A 16,589-nucleotide genomic window follows, 5' to 3' on the forward strand; every position below is an offset into this window, starting at 1 on the left:
TAAATAATGCAGATAGTCACATTAAAGTAACTAAATACTCTAAAACTATATGCTTATCCTGTTTTGAATGTTTCACTGTGCTCGTTTCAGCTATGGTGCTCTTTACGTTTTAGTTTCAGATTAACATTTAATGTGCGTTCTCATACATTTTTGCCTTTATTTGCAAAGGGAGAGTGCAGAGAAGTCAGTGAATACAGTAATCATAGGAGTTTCAGTAGAAATCAACTGGGCTTTTCTTGTAGGTTCTTGAAGAAGTTTCACCTTCATTCAAGAGGCATTCTTCAGTCCTAACTGACTAATGGGCAGTTACCGAATTCATAGTCACTCCTGCTCACCTGGCTAACGGCCCAGAAACAACCAGGACTCACATGCCGCCAGGTGTGAATTGCTGTGAAACCAGGTGGTCCGTGGTGGAGGAGCTGCCACTTTACAGCGGATATGAATCTGCCATGTCACTGGTGGCTCAAGATGCTGATGAGGGTGAAACTTCCTGGGGAGAGACCATATCACCTGCATTGTAGGTGCTTGATACGTGGCGTCGTAGAACCCCTCCTCTGATTAGAGATGACTAGAGAAGTCCAGCTTAATTTCTACTGAAGCTGCTACGATTACCGTGACCCGGATAACTGAGAAGCTACACAGGCAAATACAGCATATGAACAAATGACACATGGAAAATGCAAATGTTAAAACACAAAACCAGGGGATGTTTAACAATTCAACAGTAAGATGAATTTAAAAATCTAATTTATATATACAGTATAAAACTAAATATGATGTTGACTGCATAAATGTGGCACTATCAGTAAAATGAATGGATTGTAGAGGTTCAGCTGTAATATTGCACCATTTAAAATAAGTAATAAGAAACATGTTATTGCACAATGGTAAGTAACACTACTGACAGATGTTGCACATGAATAAATACAGTATGTGATGAATAGCAGCTTGATGAGTGTTTGTCACAGTGTGAGAAGAACAGCATAGATCAGAAGATGTTCCCCAACTGGCATTTGATTCAGGGATCAATAGTGATTTTCCACTTTTATATTATGCTGAAAGGAAAACATCAGACTTTCCAGGAACTAAATCAAACATCACTGAACCTCATTGTTCAGAGCAGAGATATAAATACAGATACACATCTGTGATCAAATCTCCAGTGCAGTCTGGTAAAAAAAAAAAAAAAAGAATAATGTAATCATCTTAACATCTCATGTGCTGCACACGTGAGATTTTTTTTCCACCTGTATGTGGTACCATGTCACAAACACTGCACATTTTCTACGTTTCATAAAAACACTAAACAAGTGCAGTAATGTGTGGATGGTTTCTCTTTGTGCAACAGCTCAAAGGCAGGAGAGGGAAACTCAACTGAAGGAGGGGTGAGGCTTGCATTTAACCATGTGGAACCCACACACATACCAGTGTGGAAACCATAGAACTACATGTGGAGCCCATGGGACTACAATCAGAATTACAGCTAATACAACGAGCCCATAGAAGCTTGCATCCACTCATCTCCACTTTCCCATAAAGCACCTTCCTCTGTCCTGCAGCGGCCTGCAGGTGCTGTGTGATTTTGTGGTTAAGGCTGTGAGTTACTGATCAGAAGTTCAAACCTGAGCACCACCAAGCTGAACTGCATGTGCTCCAGGAGTGCTGTAGTGTGACCCTCTGACCTCTGACTTGTGCAATAATGAAAAAAAAAAAAAGCGTTTGGTTGTATCTGATGCAATGATAATAAAGTTTGTTTTCCATGTATAATGGGTTTCACATGGGAATACACACAGGTTTCACACATATACACCATGAACGTGTTCCATAACCATGTTTCCAACGTGAAAAGCGAATGTGAAATTCGTTTTCTACAGCGGCTACATGCAACAAAGAACAGAAAGCCCATAATATGTTCGGAAACAAGGTGCTATATATATATCTATATGACTCCACGCAAACAATTAACTGCTCTGAGTGTTTTTTTTATGGAAGCTTTCATGAACAGATTTAGTCATACTGGTATGGAGAGAAACAGGTTTGAGCAGGGAGTGTCCACTGCATTGTACACATGACTGTCTGCAACGTAACGAGAAAACAAAACCAAAAAAAGCTTTATTAGAACGCTGTCTGCCTGAAGTCATAAAGTTAGTGAGCGTAGAGTATGGCAGCCGGGACAGCATGGTTACTGCTGCTGTTTGCAGTCCTGATGGCGCGAGGTGAGCTTTTACCCCAGTTTACCACATTTATTATTCTCATGCTGACCTGTAAGCTCGATTTTATTGTGTTAAATCTGCAAATTTTCCCAAATCTATAATTTTTTTATTTTAGCAGATTTTTAATTTTTGTCAAGGTTCTGATTAGACTTTATGACTAGTTTTGAGATAATGATGGTCTTAATTAACCTGTTATTTATTTATTTATTTTGAATAGAGGACATTAAGTAGAGGATGTAGTTGAAGTAGAGGACATTGAAATACCTCTGCTGTGAATACAGGCATAATTAATCCAGAGCTGTTTCATATTCACTAAAATGTTTTACATCTGAGGTAATTATGCATGACTAATGAATTCATAAACCACTGGTGGGGTTTCATTTTCAAGTCGTTGCCTAATAACACTTTGCTTTAGCTGATTTAAAAAAAAAAAAAAAAAATCTGTGCTTGCTTGGTATAATGACTTATCTCTTTTATGCCTCAAAACAAATCACAGTGTAATATTAGAACACAGGGAGTGAATTTATTGATGACTTGCATGTAGGAAAAATCCAATAAGATCAGCATAAAATCAAACTTTCTTCAATTCTTTTATAAGCTTTGCACTAATGTACCAAACCAATGCATGACAGGGATAGGCAGAAAATTATGTAATGAAACAAAATTAGAACACTGAACAAAACACAGGAATCTGTTTGAACTGTACAAGGAAGCTGCTGGAGCTCTGGTGCCACCTTCTGACTGTAGTTTTATAAATCTGCTCCACTGGTGATGCTGCCACTAACTTTTTTTTTTTTTTTAACCTCTTGTCTCTACAGGGTTGAACGCTCAGGGTAAGTGCAGTCACATTATGTTCCTCACAGTAAATGCCCTCGACGATGCACACGCTCAGCAACTATGAAAAATAAACCTTTTAGTTTTGCAGATGAATGAGCCTAACTTTACTGCTCTGTGCTCTGCCGTGTGTCCCCTGTCAGACTGTGGCGAGGCGCCTCTGAACACCAGAGTGGTGGGTGGCGAGAACGCCTCGGCCGGCTCGTGGCCCTGGCAGGTCAGCGTACACCTGCTGGGGTCTCACATCTGCGGAGGGACTCTCATCAGCGCCGAGTGGGTTCTCACAGCAGCCCACTGCATCCTAACGTAAGACGTCAGCTGTTTTTTTTTTTTTGTCTCCTGTGTTCTACATTTGCCGTTGACACAAAAACAGAGAACACAACACAGATCTGAAATAAGGCTGCAAAATTCTGTTTGGTATGAACTAACTCGCAATGAGCTCAACTTGAAAATGTTCAACTTATCAGTGCAAAGATGCATGTTATTGTTTAAATGATGACTTTTATGTGCATTTTTCACCAACATTCATTATACTAGATGATTTTATTTATTTATTTATTTTGCTTTTTTGGTCTGAAATCATAAATGAGAACAAAAGGTCTGATAACAAGTGTGTGTTGAGGTAAAACCCACCATCTTGACCTCACCCTCCCCTTCAAAGCATGCAGGAGGAACAGGAAAGGCCAGGAAATATGCAAAGAATGTGAATCGCCCTCGACAGCCAGTGATTGGTTTGTCTTTTCTGGGCTCATTTTAAGATGACAAACACCCAGTGACTCATTTTCAGTTGATTCCACACCAAAGAAAACACAATTATGGACTTATACTCCATTTCTTCCGATAGATGTCACGCCCTACGAAAACAAGTCACAACTCTGTACAAGATAAATGAATATTCTGTTATCATCTCATGCTGTCACACAAAAGAAAAGCACTAAAATAGCACCACTTCTGCACTATAACAGTGGCTGTAAGTGATCCAGGGCCAAATACAGGTAGGTGTTGATCAGACTGCTGAGGTAGAAACTTTTCCAAACAGTCTGATAGTTGCTAAAATGTAGATGCGGTTTAATGATATCTAGCAGTTGTTAAGCTACAACTCATCTTCCTGCTTCTGTTTCCACAGAAGTTAGAGGTTAACACCTCTTCCTTAACTGACGTGTCAACATCTGACTGAAACCAAGAGCTGGAAGCTGATGTGAACAAATGAGATGCACAAATTTGCTTTTATAAAAGTTGCTGGGTTTGTTACAAAAATTTGCACCGAGTTGTGACGCATAACAATTTACGTCTGAACCAACATTAATAAAAATCCACCTGATACATGCTTTTAGTCTGGATATTGTATTCTGTATCTGGAAAACTGTCAGACTAAAGCATTAACAGTTTTTAATTAAAAAATAATAATAATAATTTTAATTGTTGAATCGATGCCTTTATTAGACATTCACACTAGTGACAGACAGGAAATGTGAGCAAAGAGATATGGGGACTGACATACAGTAAAAGTCAAGTTCACTGGGAATCGAATCAGGAACTCACTGCTTATAAATGTAGTATAATCAGTAACTGTGGTTATCTGCCCACCCCTGCTGTTCTTTTACTTGAGGAACTGAAATTGTCACACAGCCCACTTCTGATAAAACTGCAGCTTTCATGCAGGCTACTGAAAACTTTGCCAATAAAATAATTTCATTGCACACTTAAGCAGCCACATCTGGACAGACCCCCCTCAGTGCTTTTCAATCACCTGAACCAGTACCTTCAAACTGTACAGGATGTCTGTGAAGATTCTCAGTCATCCAGGTCATGGTTGTTCTGGTAGATTAATCGTAGCAACTGGACTTGCTTGAGTTCCTTGAAGACGTTTCACCTCTCATCCAAGAGGCTTCATCAGTTCTGACTGACTAGTTGGGAGTTCCAGATACTCATATCTTAAAGGAGCCATTAACGCCTGAGTTTCGGTTTCAGTTGAGGGTTGTTACTCCTCCCCCTTGTTATGTGGGTTGTTAGTACTCCCCCTATCACAAAGGGGTTCGTTAGGGTCTTTTGTGGCTGGGTGTGAATGTAGTTTCATCTTCCTGGGGAGAGATCTTAGGACTGAATTGTAAACAGGTGAGAGGTGATGACCTCCACCTCTGTTGAGGGATGGTCTTTCCAGTTTGACATAGATGGCTTCTTTCACCCCTCTCTCAAACCATCTGTCCCCCCTGGCCAAAATCTGTACATTGTTGTCTTCGAATGAGTGTCCTTTGTCCTTGAGATGCAGGTGGACTGCTGAGTCCTGTCCTGAGGAGGTGGCTCTTCTGTGCTGAGCCATGCGCTTGTGGAGGAGTTGTTTAGTCTCCCTGATGTACAGGTCATGGCATTCCTCACTGCACTGGACTGCGTAGACCACGGTGCTTTGTTTGTGTCTCTGTGTCGTGTCATTAGGGCGAACCAGCTTCTGTCTCAGGGTGTTGGTGGGCTTGAAGTGTACTGGAATGTTGTGTTTGTTGAAAATCCTCCTGAGCTTCTCAGAAACTCCTGCAACATAGGGCATGACTATGTTGTTTCGTTTCTTGGTCTTTTCTTCTCTATCGCCTGTGGGTTTTGTAGAGGCTTTGATGAAAGGCCAGCCTGGGTAGCCACAGGTTTTGAGTGCCGTCTTGATATGCTTTTGTTCCTCCTCCATTGAAACTGTGCACTTTTACACACACTTCTGCATTTTAAAGTTACACAAGACAGCTTTAGGTCACGTCTACACATAGGTGGGTATTTACAAAAACGTATCTACGTTTTCCAAAAAAACATTGATCACACCAATCAATCATCCAAAAAAAATCTTCGTTTACACAAACCCACATAAACACGTCGTTAAGAACTGCTATGAGCATGCCAAACCTATAGGCGGCAGTGTAACGGGAAGCATAAAGCCATGCCAATCAATAAGAATCCTGGAAAAAACAAAAAAAAACGAATGGCACAAATGACTTCCTGTTACTTCAGGGATAATGGCATGAGGGTCGTTTGTTTGGACCAACAGAGAAGTGGAGCTCCTCCTACATGTGGCGTTAGAGTACGAAACAAGGGTTTGCACAAACTATTGATCTCATGAATGTTTTTACAATTACAGAAACACAGTTAGTCAATGGACTCTCTACTTTGGAAGAGAAACTCAAGCTGGCCCTAATCCCAACGAGGTGTCGCGCTCTGTGAGCCAAGTCATCGTCCATCCCAACTACAATGACTCACTCTTGAACAACGACATCGCCCTAATGAAGCTCAGCAGCCCCGTCACTTTCACGAACTTTATCAGACCCATCTGCCTGGCAAGTAACACCAGCCAGTTCTTCAACGCCACGCTCTGCTGGGCCACCGGCTGGGGAAACCTGGCCAAGGACCGTGAGTTTCCTCTAAGGTTTTAGTGCTGGTGGCAGAATAAGCATTCTCTGTAACTTTCATTTGAATTGCTTCTCTGTTTCAGGTCAGCTATTATTAATTCCTCCTTAAAAGTAGGTAAAGTTTTCAGGGGGTGGACACTTCACATGCTAGTTTCTTGGTACAGGAAATACTACATTAGAAATAGATTGTGGTATTAAGTGAAGCAGATTACAACCTAAATATGACGCAAGAAAAAACAAACTAAAAAGGCAGGTAGAGGATGGTTTAGTCACAATATACTGTCTAGATGCTGAGCTATTCAGTTCTGGAACAGAAACGGTGGACGAACAAGCTGTCAAATGAGCACAAGTTCTATTTCATCATTTGTGTTACCTTGTTAATAATACTTCAGAAACTGGATGACAACACTTTGACTTCACTCTCTCTCATCCACAGAGCCTCTGCCAGATTCCTCAGCACTGCAGGAGGTTCAGGTTCCCATCTTTGGAAACAAGCAGTGCACCTGCAATTACTTGCAAAGTCCAAATGCAAATATCACTGATCAGATGATTTGTGCCGGGCAAGAAAACAAAGGAATATGTCAGGTTAGAATGCAAATGCTTGCAATATCGAGTGTTTTCTTATTTGACATAACATGTACTATTCTATGCATGTTACCGGTTGTATCAGTTAGCTCTTTGTATTTGTCGTGCTTTTTTTAAAAAGGGGGACTCTGGTGGACCTTTGCAATGCAAACAAGGCTCTTCGTGGGTCCAGGCCGGTCTTGCCAGTTTCGGAGTACCTTGTGCCCGGGCTGGTTTTCCAGAGGTCTTCGCCCGAGTGTCTGAATTCCAGTCTTGGATCACAGATCAAGTGGCAGGAGCGAACGTTAGCTTTGTGACATTCGCTACTAGTGGCACTGACCCGGACAGCAGCTTTGTGTGCAGAACCACAGGCTCTGGAAGTTTAAACACGCTGGCGACTGAGCTTACATTTATGGCCGTCGTAGTGACCATGTTGCTGCATCACGTTTGAGCTCCGTAGTGCTTCTTCTGTTCTGCTCCGTTCGCCTTTTAAAACAGTTTTTAAGGCTTACACTTAAAAGTAACACCATGGTGACTGTACAGGAGCTTGTATGATGAAACCTCATTTTAACATTGGCTCTACTTTTTTTTTTTTTTTGCACTGCACTTAATGCAAACTTATTTAACCATCTTCACAGAAAATAATCATTTCGGTAAGCAAAGTTATTTATAATTGCACATATGCACTTATTATACAAACAACAAATAATCAATCAACCAACAAATCGTTTTGTCACAATGAATTATCCTGATTTGTTTAAAATTCATTAATAGACCTAATTTACTAGTGATTGTCTTACTTGCCATTGTGTGCAAGAAACATGCAGATTCTTCAGATAAACAAAAGTTGTAAATGTCACTTACTTGAAGAGCGTTTTAAAAGTAGCATTCTGCTCACTCTTTGTAAGTTAAAAGAGACACTGTCCTTGTGATTTTCTGTTATTTATATGCTGTGTGCAAATAAAAAGAGTCCGTAGAGTCAAAAAAGGACCATGTATTATATGCACTATTGTACAGCTGCACTTTTACCAGTGAATGGGAAATGGTTTTGGGGTCACAGACTGGGTGTCTTCGTGTTGGTTCTGTGGTTTGGCCACTTGGTCTAATTGCCAAACAACCAGAGAAAGTTCATCGGGGCACGTCAAGACAACTCCCAGGGAAATGATCCATCAGTGAGCCATAAAGTTTCTACCAACCCCGTCTGTGTGTTAATCCATTCTTCCCGGATGAAACACATGCTGTCAATTTTAAAATCGTGTTGCAAAATGCTGCCATTATACTTGCATGGAAATACACAGAGGTGTGACGCAAACTGACGTGATCTGGCTGACGTCTTTAACTTCAATGTGGTTCGTCTTTATACATACATGGACAATGATACAAACAAGGAAGCAAAAATTAGGAACAAGAAACCCACGTCTGAGTTAAAATTGTTGCGTAAGACCTATAATGTAAAGCCTGGCTTTACCTCAGGATCCTTCAGTAAATAAAACTGGATGCTTTAAATAATGTCAGTAATCCGCATGAAAGACCTTTAATCCATGAAGAGCTACCAGCAAAGGCTCAGCACACTCTGACATAGATGTGTGGTAAAGATCGACACCTAGGTATGGAGTGTACAGTTCACAAGAACGCAAAGTGCAGCTCCACCCTCTTCTGCTGACACTGTTTTTAAATGAGTTTGCGAGGTGAAAAATAAACCCAATCACAAAGTCATGAGATGTGACATTTTAGGTCTGGTTCACAAGTTGTATGAGTCACTCAGTAGTTGCTCAAATGAGACATTGAATGCAGCCAATAGGTGCTAGAAGTGACACAGCTAGTAAAACAGAGATCACCTGAGTGCAGTGAATGTGTCTCAGAGGATTGCAGAATTAAGACACCTGTATCTGGAAGGTCAGGTCACTAGTTTATCAGTACTCTCTACATTATGAAGACTAAAGAAAACTCCAAGCAACTCTGTTAAACGCCTTATTGAGAAGCACAAGTCAGGAGATGGATGCAAAAAATGTCTCGCACTACAAGAAAAAGAGTAAATAAAAGGAAATAAACACTTTTAGGCACTGTGTACACGGGACTCCTCGTCTGTCATTTGAATCTGAAGAAGTCTCTTTGGATGGGAAGTGAAACGTGTTCAAGAACCAAAAAGAGAAGTCCAGCTGCTTTCGACTGAAGCTCTTAGAACTACCATGATTAGAATGACTGTGAAACCAGACTGCTGTTTTATTTCAGTTTGTAAACCATCTTATGTGTATTTTTAAGGTTTGTAAATGATTTTCACCCACAAACATAATTTTCTAATGGAAAATACTTCGAACCTGAAATCAAGTGGTTGCATGTGACCTTTAAATAATGTTGCGCAATGAGAAGTAAAAGCACCAAGTAAAACCAAAAAGGAAGCAAAGCAGCATGTTAGGGTAAATACTTTATTCCGTGGTGCCAGCATAAATCATATACTGGAGTTGGTGGGATCAAACCAAGGAAAATAGTACAAGTTGTGTAAAAACAGTGAGGGAATCGTCACCTGAAAAAAAGGTGTTTAAAAATAAAAGGTAAGGGAATGGAGGCAGAAAACTTCCAGAATCTCCTAGCTGCAGCAACAACCCAAAGGAAAGTTTTATCCTTCTTTCTCTTTTGCTTTCAACCAAGACGTCGTGACAGTGCTGTTGATACTCTTGCTGTGGGTAAGAGAGAATTTCATAGGCAGTGCAATACAGGACACGCCCTTTTCCATGGTGATGTAATGATGGAGGGAAGCAGGTGGAAAGGGTGTCCACGCTTAATAAGCATGATTAGCCACAAACAGAGACTCTCCACCAGCAGAGCTGCTTCCAGAGGAAACATATTTGCCCTGGCAGGCCTGGCTGTTAGCCTGTAAGAAGTGAAAAAGACAGCATTACTGATTGCACAATACATCATTTTGATGCTACCAATACAAGCAGTTCTCTCACATGACTGTCATTTGGAGAACTTCTTAAAGCAGTGTTTGTATTAATAGTCACACGTACCAAAGCTCTCTTGATGAACTCATCTTGGCATGCCTTTCCATTCTCCTTCTTGCCACCCCAGGCTTTGAGGGCAGAGGCCTGCAGGGCACGGCCGTATGAGAAGGTCAGGGCCCAGGGCCTGTGCAGAGGGCACTGGTTCATGGCGTTCAGGTTGATGGAGGCCTCCTCCTCGCTCTGTCCACCAGACAGGAAGGTAATGCCTGCACAGGAAGAGCATGACAGTTTGGCAATGCCCACTTCTCTAAACATCCAATTTAAGCGCTTGCAAAATATTCAATCATGAATTCAGCGTCTACGGACAAAAGCAAGGATTTGCAAAAGTTTGTGTCTGCAACGTTTGCAAATGTGTTGACAAGCTCTACATGCGTCCTGTTTACCAGGGACTGCAGGGGGCACGGTGCGGCGCAGGGCGGTAACAGTTGCCATGGCGATCTCCTGGTTGCTGTACTTGTGCGAGCAGGAGTGTCCGGCGGTAACCATGTTGGGCTTGAGCAGGGTGCCCTCCAGGTAGACGTGGTGGTCGGACAGGGCCTTGTAGACGGCAGCCAGGACCTTCTCAGTGATGTACTGACAGCGCTTCAGGTCGTGGTCACCATCGGGGAGAATCTCAGGCTCCACGATGGGGACGATGCCGTGCTTTGGGCAAAAGCAGACAAAAGGACTGTGTTAGCAATACAACAAGAAGTAAGAATGACTGCTGGAACATACAGTGTATGTTAGGTCTTAGTTTTTTATGATTTCAGTGGTGTGGATAAAGGAATAATTGGTTTGTCATTTCTAAACATTATAATTCTTCTCCACTCTAGTACCTCCTCTTCTAACATTACAAAAACCCATTTCCTTGCAGCAGCATTATTGGGTGGCCTATTTTGTGGTTATATAAACTATAAACAGCATGCATATTAGTTTCACCCACTAACAGATGAAAGAAGCACGTAGCATGATAGCATCAAATGCATGTCCTGCTGCAGTGAGGCTGCTGTTTTGTTGTGACAGTAAATTGAAGTAAAAGAAGCACTGGCAAATCTGTAGATGAGATCTGATCTGTATTTCAACTGACATTAAATTATAAATTGAAGAAATCATAGTAGCCACACGGGTTATTTAAAGGGCACATTTTTCTAACGATATATATATGTGTGTGTGTGTGTGTGTGTGTGTGTGTGTGTGTGTGTGTGTGTGTGTGTGTGTGTGTGTGTAAACCTGTCCGACTGTCTTTTCTAATGTTGTTCGTAAGATGCTACCTCTGTGCTTTTTTATTTACTCTGATTTATCCTTTGATGCTCCGGTGACAAACACAGTGCAGTGCTGCTTTGCCCAGCCCAGATAGTTGACAAAGATAAGGTCTCTCCTTTCTTCTGCATACTGAGAGAAAGGTCATCAATGCTTTTATCTCTTCCAGACTTGGCTGTTGGCACAAAGCACTTTACTCTGGTGACATCCAAAGACTAAAGCTGATATAAAACTCTGCTGCCGGGCCTTTTCACATGTACAAAGACAAGTGAATATATTAAACCAATCCTTGCTGCCCTTCACTGCCTACTTGATTTTAAGATATTTTTTTTAATTCATGTCTAATTCATGTCTTGTCACTAGAGGTGTTTGGAGTTTTGCTGTCCATCCTCTTGGCTGTGCAACTCCCTATATTAACATCTCAGGCAGGCAAACTCAGCATCTTTTTGCAATCTCTTCCTTTTAAATCTTCTTTTATGTTAGATTTTGGTTCTGGTTGTAACTCTGAACGGTGCATAATAGGTAAAGTTTCTTCCTTTTATTGTCATTTCAGCATCTGTCTGTTGGGTCTTACCATCTGGCAGATGCTGGCGTAGCGAGCCAGGACATTGGCATTCTCCAGGATGGCCAGCTTAGAGGGGGTGGTTGGGGTGATCTTCAGGACGCAACGCCACTTGGCGAAGTCAGCGCCATCCTTCTTGTACTGGGCGCAGCGCTCATACAGTCCATCAAGACCTGTTGACAGGGAGTGGACACGTGAGTGAGACATGATGGTAAAAAGATGTTGATGCTCCCTTTGTGTCTACATCTTTTCTGTGCTCACCCTGGGTGGTTGTCTCGCCGTTGGTTCCGGCCAGGGGGACAACACCTTTGTCGACCTTGATGCCCACCACCATGCCTCTTTCTTTGAGGTACTGTGGGAAGGGCTTGCCATCGTCGGTCTTCTGGTACATGGTCTCGTGGAAGAGGATGACGCCACCGATGCAAGGGTTGACGCGGTCGTCAGCGGTGAAGAGGAGCTGGCGGTACAGCCTCCTGTTCTCCTCAGTGTTCTCAGCATTGATGCTCTGGAAGCGCTTGGCCACACTGCCTGGAAGTTATGAAAACATTAGACAGATGAAGGCACAGCAGATTGTCGACTGCACTCTTAGACATTTGCGCAAAAACTTTGTTCAGCTCTGAGAAATTTACAGTTAGACCAGATTTATAGCAGTTTTTAGGTTACTTCCTAATCACAGGCCGGATCTGTTGTGGGTGTTAGAAACTGGTGGCAGATACTTTACTAAGTCACTGCTCTGCACTTTCTCGTCAGAACTGTAAAACCTCAGCTGATTAATTGCTTACCGGTGGACTCGTCTGCGGCGAGGATTCCCTTGCCGGTAGCAACAATCCTCTGAGCAATATCACTGAGCTCCTTCTTCTGCTCAGGAGTGAGGAAAGGGTATGAGTGAGGCATCCTGACTCTGCGTAAGAAGAGGAGGAAGAAAAAGACGTGAGATAACAGTGAAGACACTGGGCTTCACTTTACAGAATCTGGAAGCCAATAGTTCAGTCGAATTGCAAAGCTGCATTTGAGGTTGTGGTTCTTCGCATATGTATGGGAAACTGTTTTGAGGAATGGAGGGCAGAACATCTAGCTGACAGTGTGAAGGAAGTGAAGCGTGACCACAGGGCCGCATGTTTTCTGTCTGTCTGTGCTCTGTTGAAATATCAGACCAGGTGGCGTCCCGACTGTGTGACTGCAGTTGTTGCCGCTATAACTAGCAGTAGCTTATGTGCAGGTGCTATACACTCGTCCCCAGGCACAATATATATATGGTGGCACAGGGGATCTAGTGTCACCCTCATCCGCCCCACCCTCCATGCGTGTGACCACCCTTGAAAAATCATGACAAGCATGTGCGTGACCTATTCCATTTTCTAACCTCTTATCCCTGACCTTTCCATCCCCCTTCCCTCACCATTCCTCTTCCCTATTGCACACACCCCCTCTCCACCCTGCCTGTGCCTCCACTATCAATAGGTTGGACTAAATATATACAGTGTGCTGCTTCACTGCACAAGGAAATGAAAGCACCGTAGTTCAGCAAGGAGGCATTACATAAAGGTGAATTGTACAGCTTTAAAACCCACTGCTCAGAAGCCATGACACTCGGCCTGCTCTTTGTTTGCAGGTACAAACCTTCAACAGTTTGGACAAATTTAGACAGTTTTAAATAGAAGCTTTGTCAGACTAATGAGTCACCGGTGAGCATGCTGTCCGTGGAAACTTTGCATCACTTAGACAAGGGTGTAGCAACAACATGTGACGCACTGAAGATGAGCTAAACTGCTTAGCCATGGATTTTAATGTTTAGTGTATGTCAAAATATTCAGCGCAGAGGAAGAATTGTCGTGCAGTGTCAGGACCAGCATGCAAGTGGAGCAGTTTTTGACACTGTGCTTGGTTTACTGCATTAAGTAAGACTTAAATCATAGTTATATTTAACCTTCAGAAATTAGTCTCTGGGTTAAATATGACTGTAGAGAGTCTCATATACCCTCAGCTAAACCCAGTAACCGCATGCTTGCTCTACCGTCATGATTATCTCTAGTAGGTGGGAACAGTCTCATGCTTTACACGAACACAATATTTAGCAAGTTAAGTAGTAAATAAATCAAATTAAAGTAACTGGGTTATTTCATGTTTCTCAATGACATTTTTGTTCTTTTACCTTTGAGTTTGAGAGGAGAGCTGAGAGAAGAGAGAGGGAAGGAGGAGATCCGGCCTTCGTCTGCGACACCCCTGCAGCCTGCTGGCCCTTGTATTTATCCTCCCATTGTGACCCCTCACATTTCAGCTGCCCGGCTATAAAAAGAACAGGACGCAACCAGAGATGGCTTGTGACATTCAGCAAGACTGGGGCTGGAGGAACATGTTGGAGAGAAGCCAGTGAAAGGGCAAAGAGTGTTTCAGTGAATGGCAGAAAATGTAACAGAGCGAGGTACAGTCAATTGAGGGGAAGTAACAGCACAACTGTTGCATAGGAAACAGTGCAAATCAATTAGTAGTTATGCTAAGAACAAATGTGTAATTACCAATAACAAACATTAAGTAACTTCCCTTTGATGTCCAAACATCCTCTTTTACCAAACTTTATTTGCTATGTACATCCCCGTACCCTGCACACCCTTTTATGACCGCACGTTGTAACTAAAAGTGTACACTAGTTGTAGCTCAGTTTAGCTTTAGTTTAGTGTAAAAAATTCTGTCTCCCCCAAGAAGAGCATCTCATCACCCAGAGGTCATTTTAAAGGGTATGTGGAGGCAGAACTTTGGTTTATGTGTAGTATGCGCTAATAGCACACACTCACACAGGGACTTGGAGAGCATGTGACAACATTGCTAACCTGCCCTTAGAAATCCAAGCCAGACACAGTAACACACTGCACTGATCCTTGACCTTTTCATGACCTTTCCTGATCATCTGCGCTCTGCAGGATGGGTTCAACCAGCAAGCTTCGCAAAGGTTACACGTGCACGTAGTCAAGTTGTATAACACTTTGGGTCTGTTTAAATTTCTCTCGCTCAGATAGAAAGGACGGATGTCAAATTTTGCACTCAGAGTGTCGGCGGGGGGAACTGACAAAAAGAGCACTTTATCATTACTGAGTCGTAGAACAAAAGGGGTTCACTTCCTGCGCAGAGGCTGTGGGTTGAATGAGTCAACGCGCAAAGATGTAACAAGGACACAAGACCAGCAGAGCGGCTTGGTTTATCATCTACGAGCCAGACAGGGTTCAGAAATACACAGACATATGTTTATACATATATGTGTGTGTGTGTGTGTGTGTGTGTGTGTGTGCCTATAAAAACTACTGGCAGTTTTCCTCTCTTACAGCTTTTTAACATTAACTCTTGATTAATTTAATTTGACCTTTTTAAATACAAATTTAGAAAAAAAAACAACAATAAAAAAAGTGAAAACAGTTAAATAGAAAAATAAGTCACTGAGTGCGGTGAATGTGTCTCAAATGATTGTAGCATAAAGACGCCTGCATCTGGAAGGTTCAGTCACTAGTTATACAGTACTGCTGGTTATAACAACACCGTGAAGACAGAAGAACACTCTAAGCAACTCTGTGAGAAGGTTTTTGAGAAGTATAAGTAAGGGGGCGAATAAATAAAAATGTTCAAGTCGATGAATAGCCCTTGGAGTGCAGTTAAATCTATCATTAAGAATAGAAGGATGGAAGGAGTATGGCACATGCACAGTTTTGCCGAGAGCAGGCCGTCCTCACAAACCGAGAGGTCATGCAAGAAAGAGACTGGTGAGGGAGGCAAGACAGCCTATGACCCCTCTGAGGAAGTTACAAGCTTCAGCAGCTGAGATGGGAGAGACTGTTCATACAACAACTGCTGCCTCTTCTTCACCAGTCAAAGCTTTGTGAGAGAGAGGCAAAGTGAAAGACACCGTTGAAAGAGGCTCATGTAGAATGTCAGCTAGAGTTCACCAGAAAGCAAATGGGGGACTTTGAAGTCAACTAGACAAAGGGTTTTTTTTTTTTTTTTGGTCTAGTCAAAAAAAAAAAAGGATAGTTGAGCTTTTTGGCCATCAGATGAGAGGCTATGTTTGGTGAACACTGCTAATCATTAACACACCATTCCCACTGTGAAGCATGGTGGTGGAAGCATCATAATGTGGGGATGTTTCTCAGCATCAAAATGGTTTAAAGACAACAAGGTGAATGTCCTAAGTGGCTGAGTCAGAACCCAGACCTCAGTTCAATTGAGAATTTGGGGCTGGACTTGAAAAGGGTTGTTCACTCACAATTCTTGCGCAACCTGACAGAGTCTGAGCAGTTTAGCAAAGAAGAATGAGTTCAAGTTGCAGTGTTACGATGCACAAGGCTGATTGAGAGCTACCCACACAGGCTCAGTTATTTTACTTTTTAGATTTTTAATTAATTGATATTGCTTTGTAGAAATCGGTTTTCACTTTGATGTTAGAGTCTTTTTTGTAAATTTTTTATTTTTTTTTAAAAAGCCAAATTACATTGACCATCAATGTTGAAAAAACTTCTGTTTACAACAGTACAGTACAAACTACAGTATATGATTTTTTTATTTATTTATTTTCTAAAGACCAGTGGGGAAAATGTTTTTTTTTTTTCTTTTAAAGCAAACCACTCCTAGTGTTCACGGTGCAATTATACAAGATAAATATCCAATCAGCTGAAGCGCTCCTCTCTGTGTTTCTTTTGACTCATGGCAACATAATACAGAAAATAATCCTGGGCAGAACATATCCAGTGTTATTTCACCCAGCAGTAGACATGAAGTGACCACAATCCAGTGCTGTTCTAGGTGTATT

General features: G+C 42.0%; 2 protein-coding genes across 2 annotated transcripts; one reads left to right on the forward strand and one right to left on the reverse strand.

Annotated features, from left to right (window-relative positions):
* The first annotated feature begins 2,159 nt into the window (after positions 1-2,159).
* On the forward strand, positions 2,160-7,981 carry LOC103373888 (polyserase-2). Its single transcript, XM_008303894.1, has 6 exons — positions 2,160-2,216; positions 3,032-3,046; positions 3,191-3,353; positions 6,163-6,431; positions 6,867-7,015; positions 7,137-7,981. Exons 1-6 carry the CDS (start codon positions 2,162-2,164, stop codon positions 7,443-7,445), a joined length of 960 nt encoding a protein of 319 aa, XP_008302116.1. The 5' UTR covers positions 2,160-2,161; the 3' UTR covers positions 7,446-7,981.
* A 1,423-nt stretch (positions 7,982-9,404) lies between these two features.
* LOC103373891 (fructose-bisphosphate aldolase A) lies at positions 9,405-14,047 on the reverse strand. Its single transcript, XM_008303896.1, has 7 exons — positions 13,950-14,047; positions 12,580-12,698; positions 12,059-12,325; positions 11,810-11,970; positions 10,380-10,638; positions 10,003-10,202; positions 9,405-9,866 (listed from the first exon to the last, which is right to left on the reverse strand). The coding sequence occupies exons 2-7, from the start codon at positions 12,689-12,691 to the stop codon at positions 9,774-9,776; spliced, it is 1,092 nt and encodes a 363-aa protein (XP_008302118.1). The 5' UTR covers positions 12,692-12,698; positions 13,950-14,047; the 3' UTR covers positions 9,405-9,773.
* Between the last annotated feature and the right edge of the window lie 2,542 nt (positions 14,048-16,589).

Source organism: Stegastes partitus, unplaced genomic scaffold (genome assembly GCF_000690725.1).
Source record: "Stegastes partitus isolate 25-593 unplaced genomic scaffold, Stegastes_partitus-1.0.2 Scaffold2093, whole genome shotgun sequence".
NCBI classification, from domain to species: domain Eukaryota; kingdom Metazoa; phylum Chordata; class Actinopteri; family Pomacentridae; genus Stegastes; species Stegastes partitus.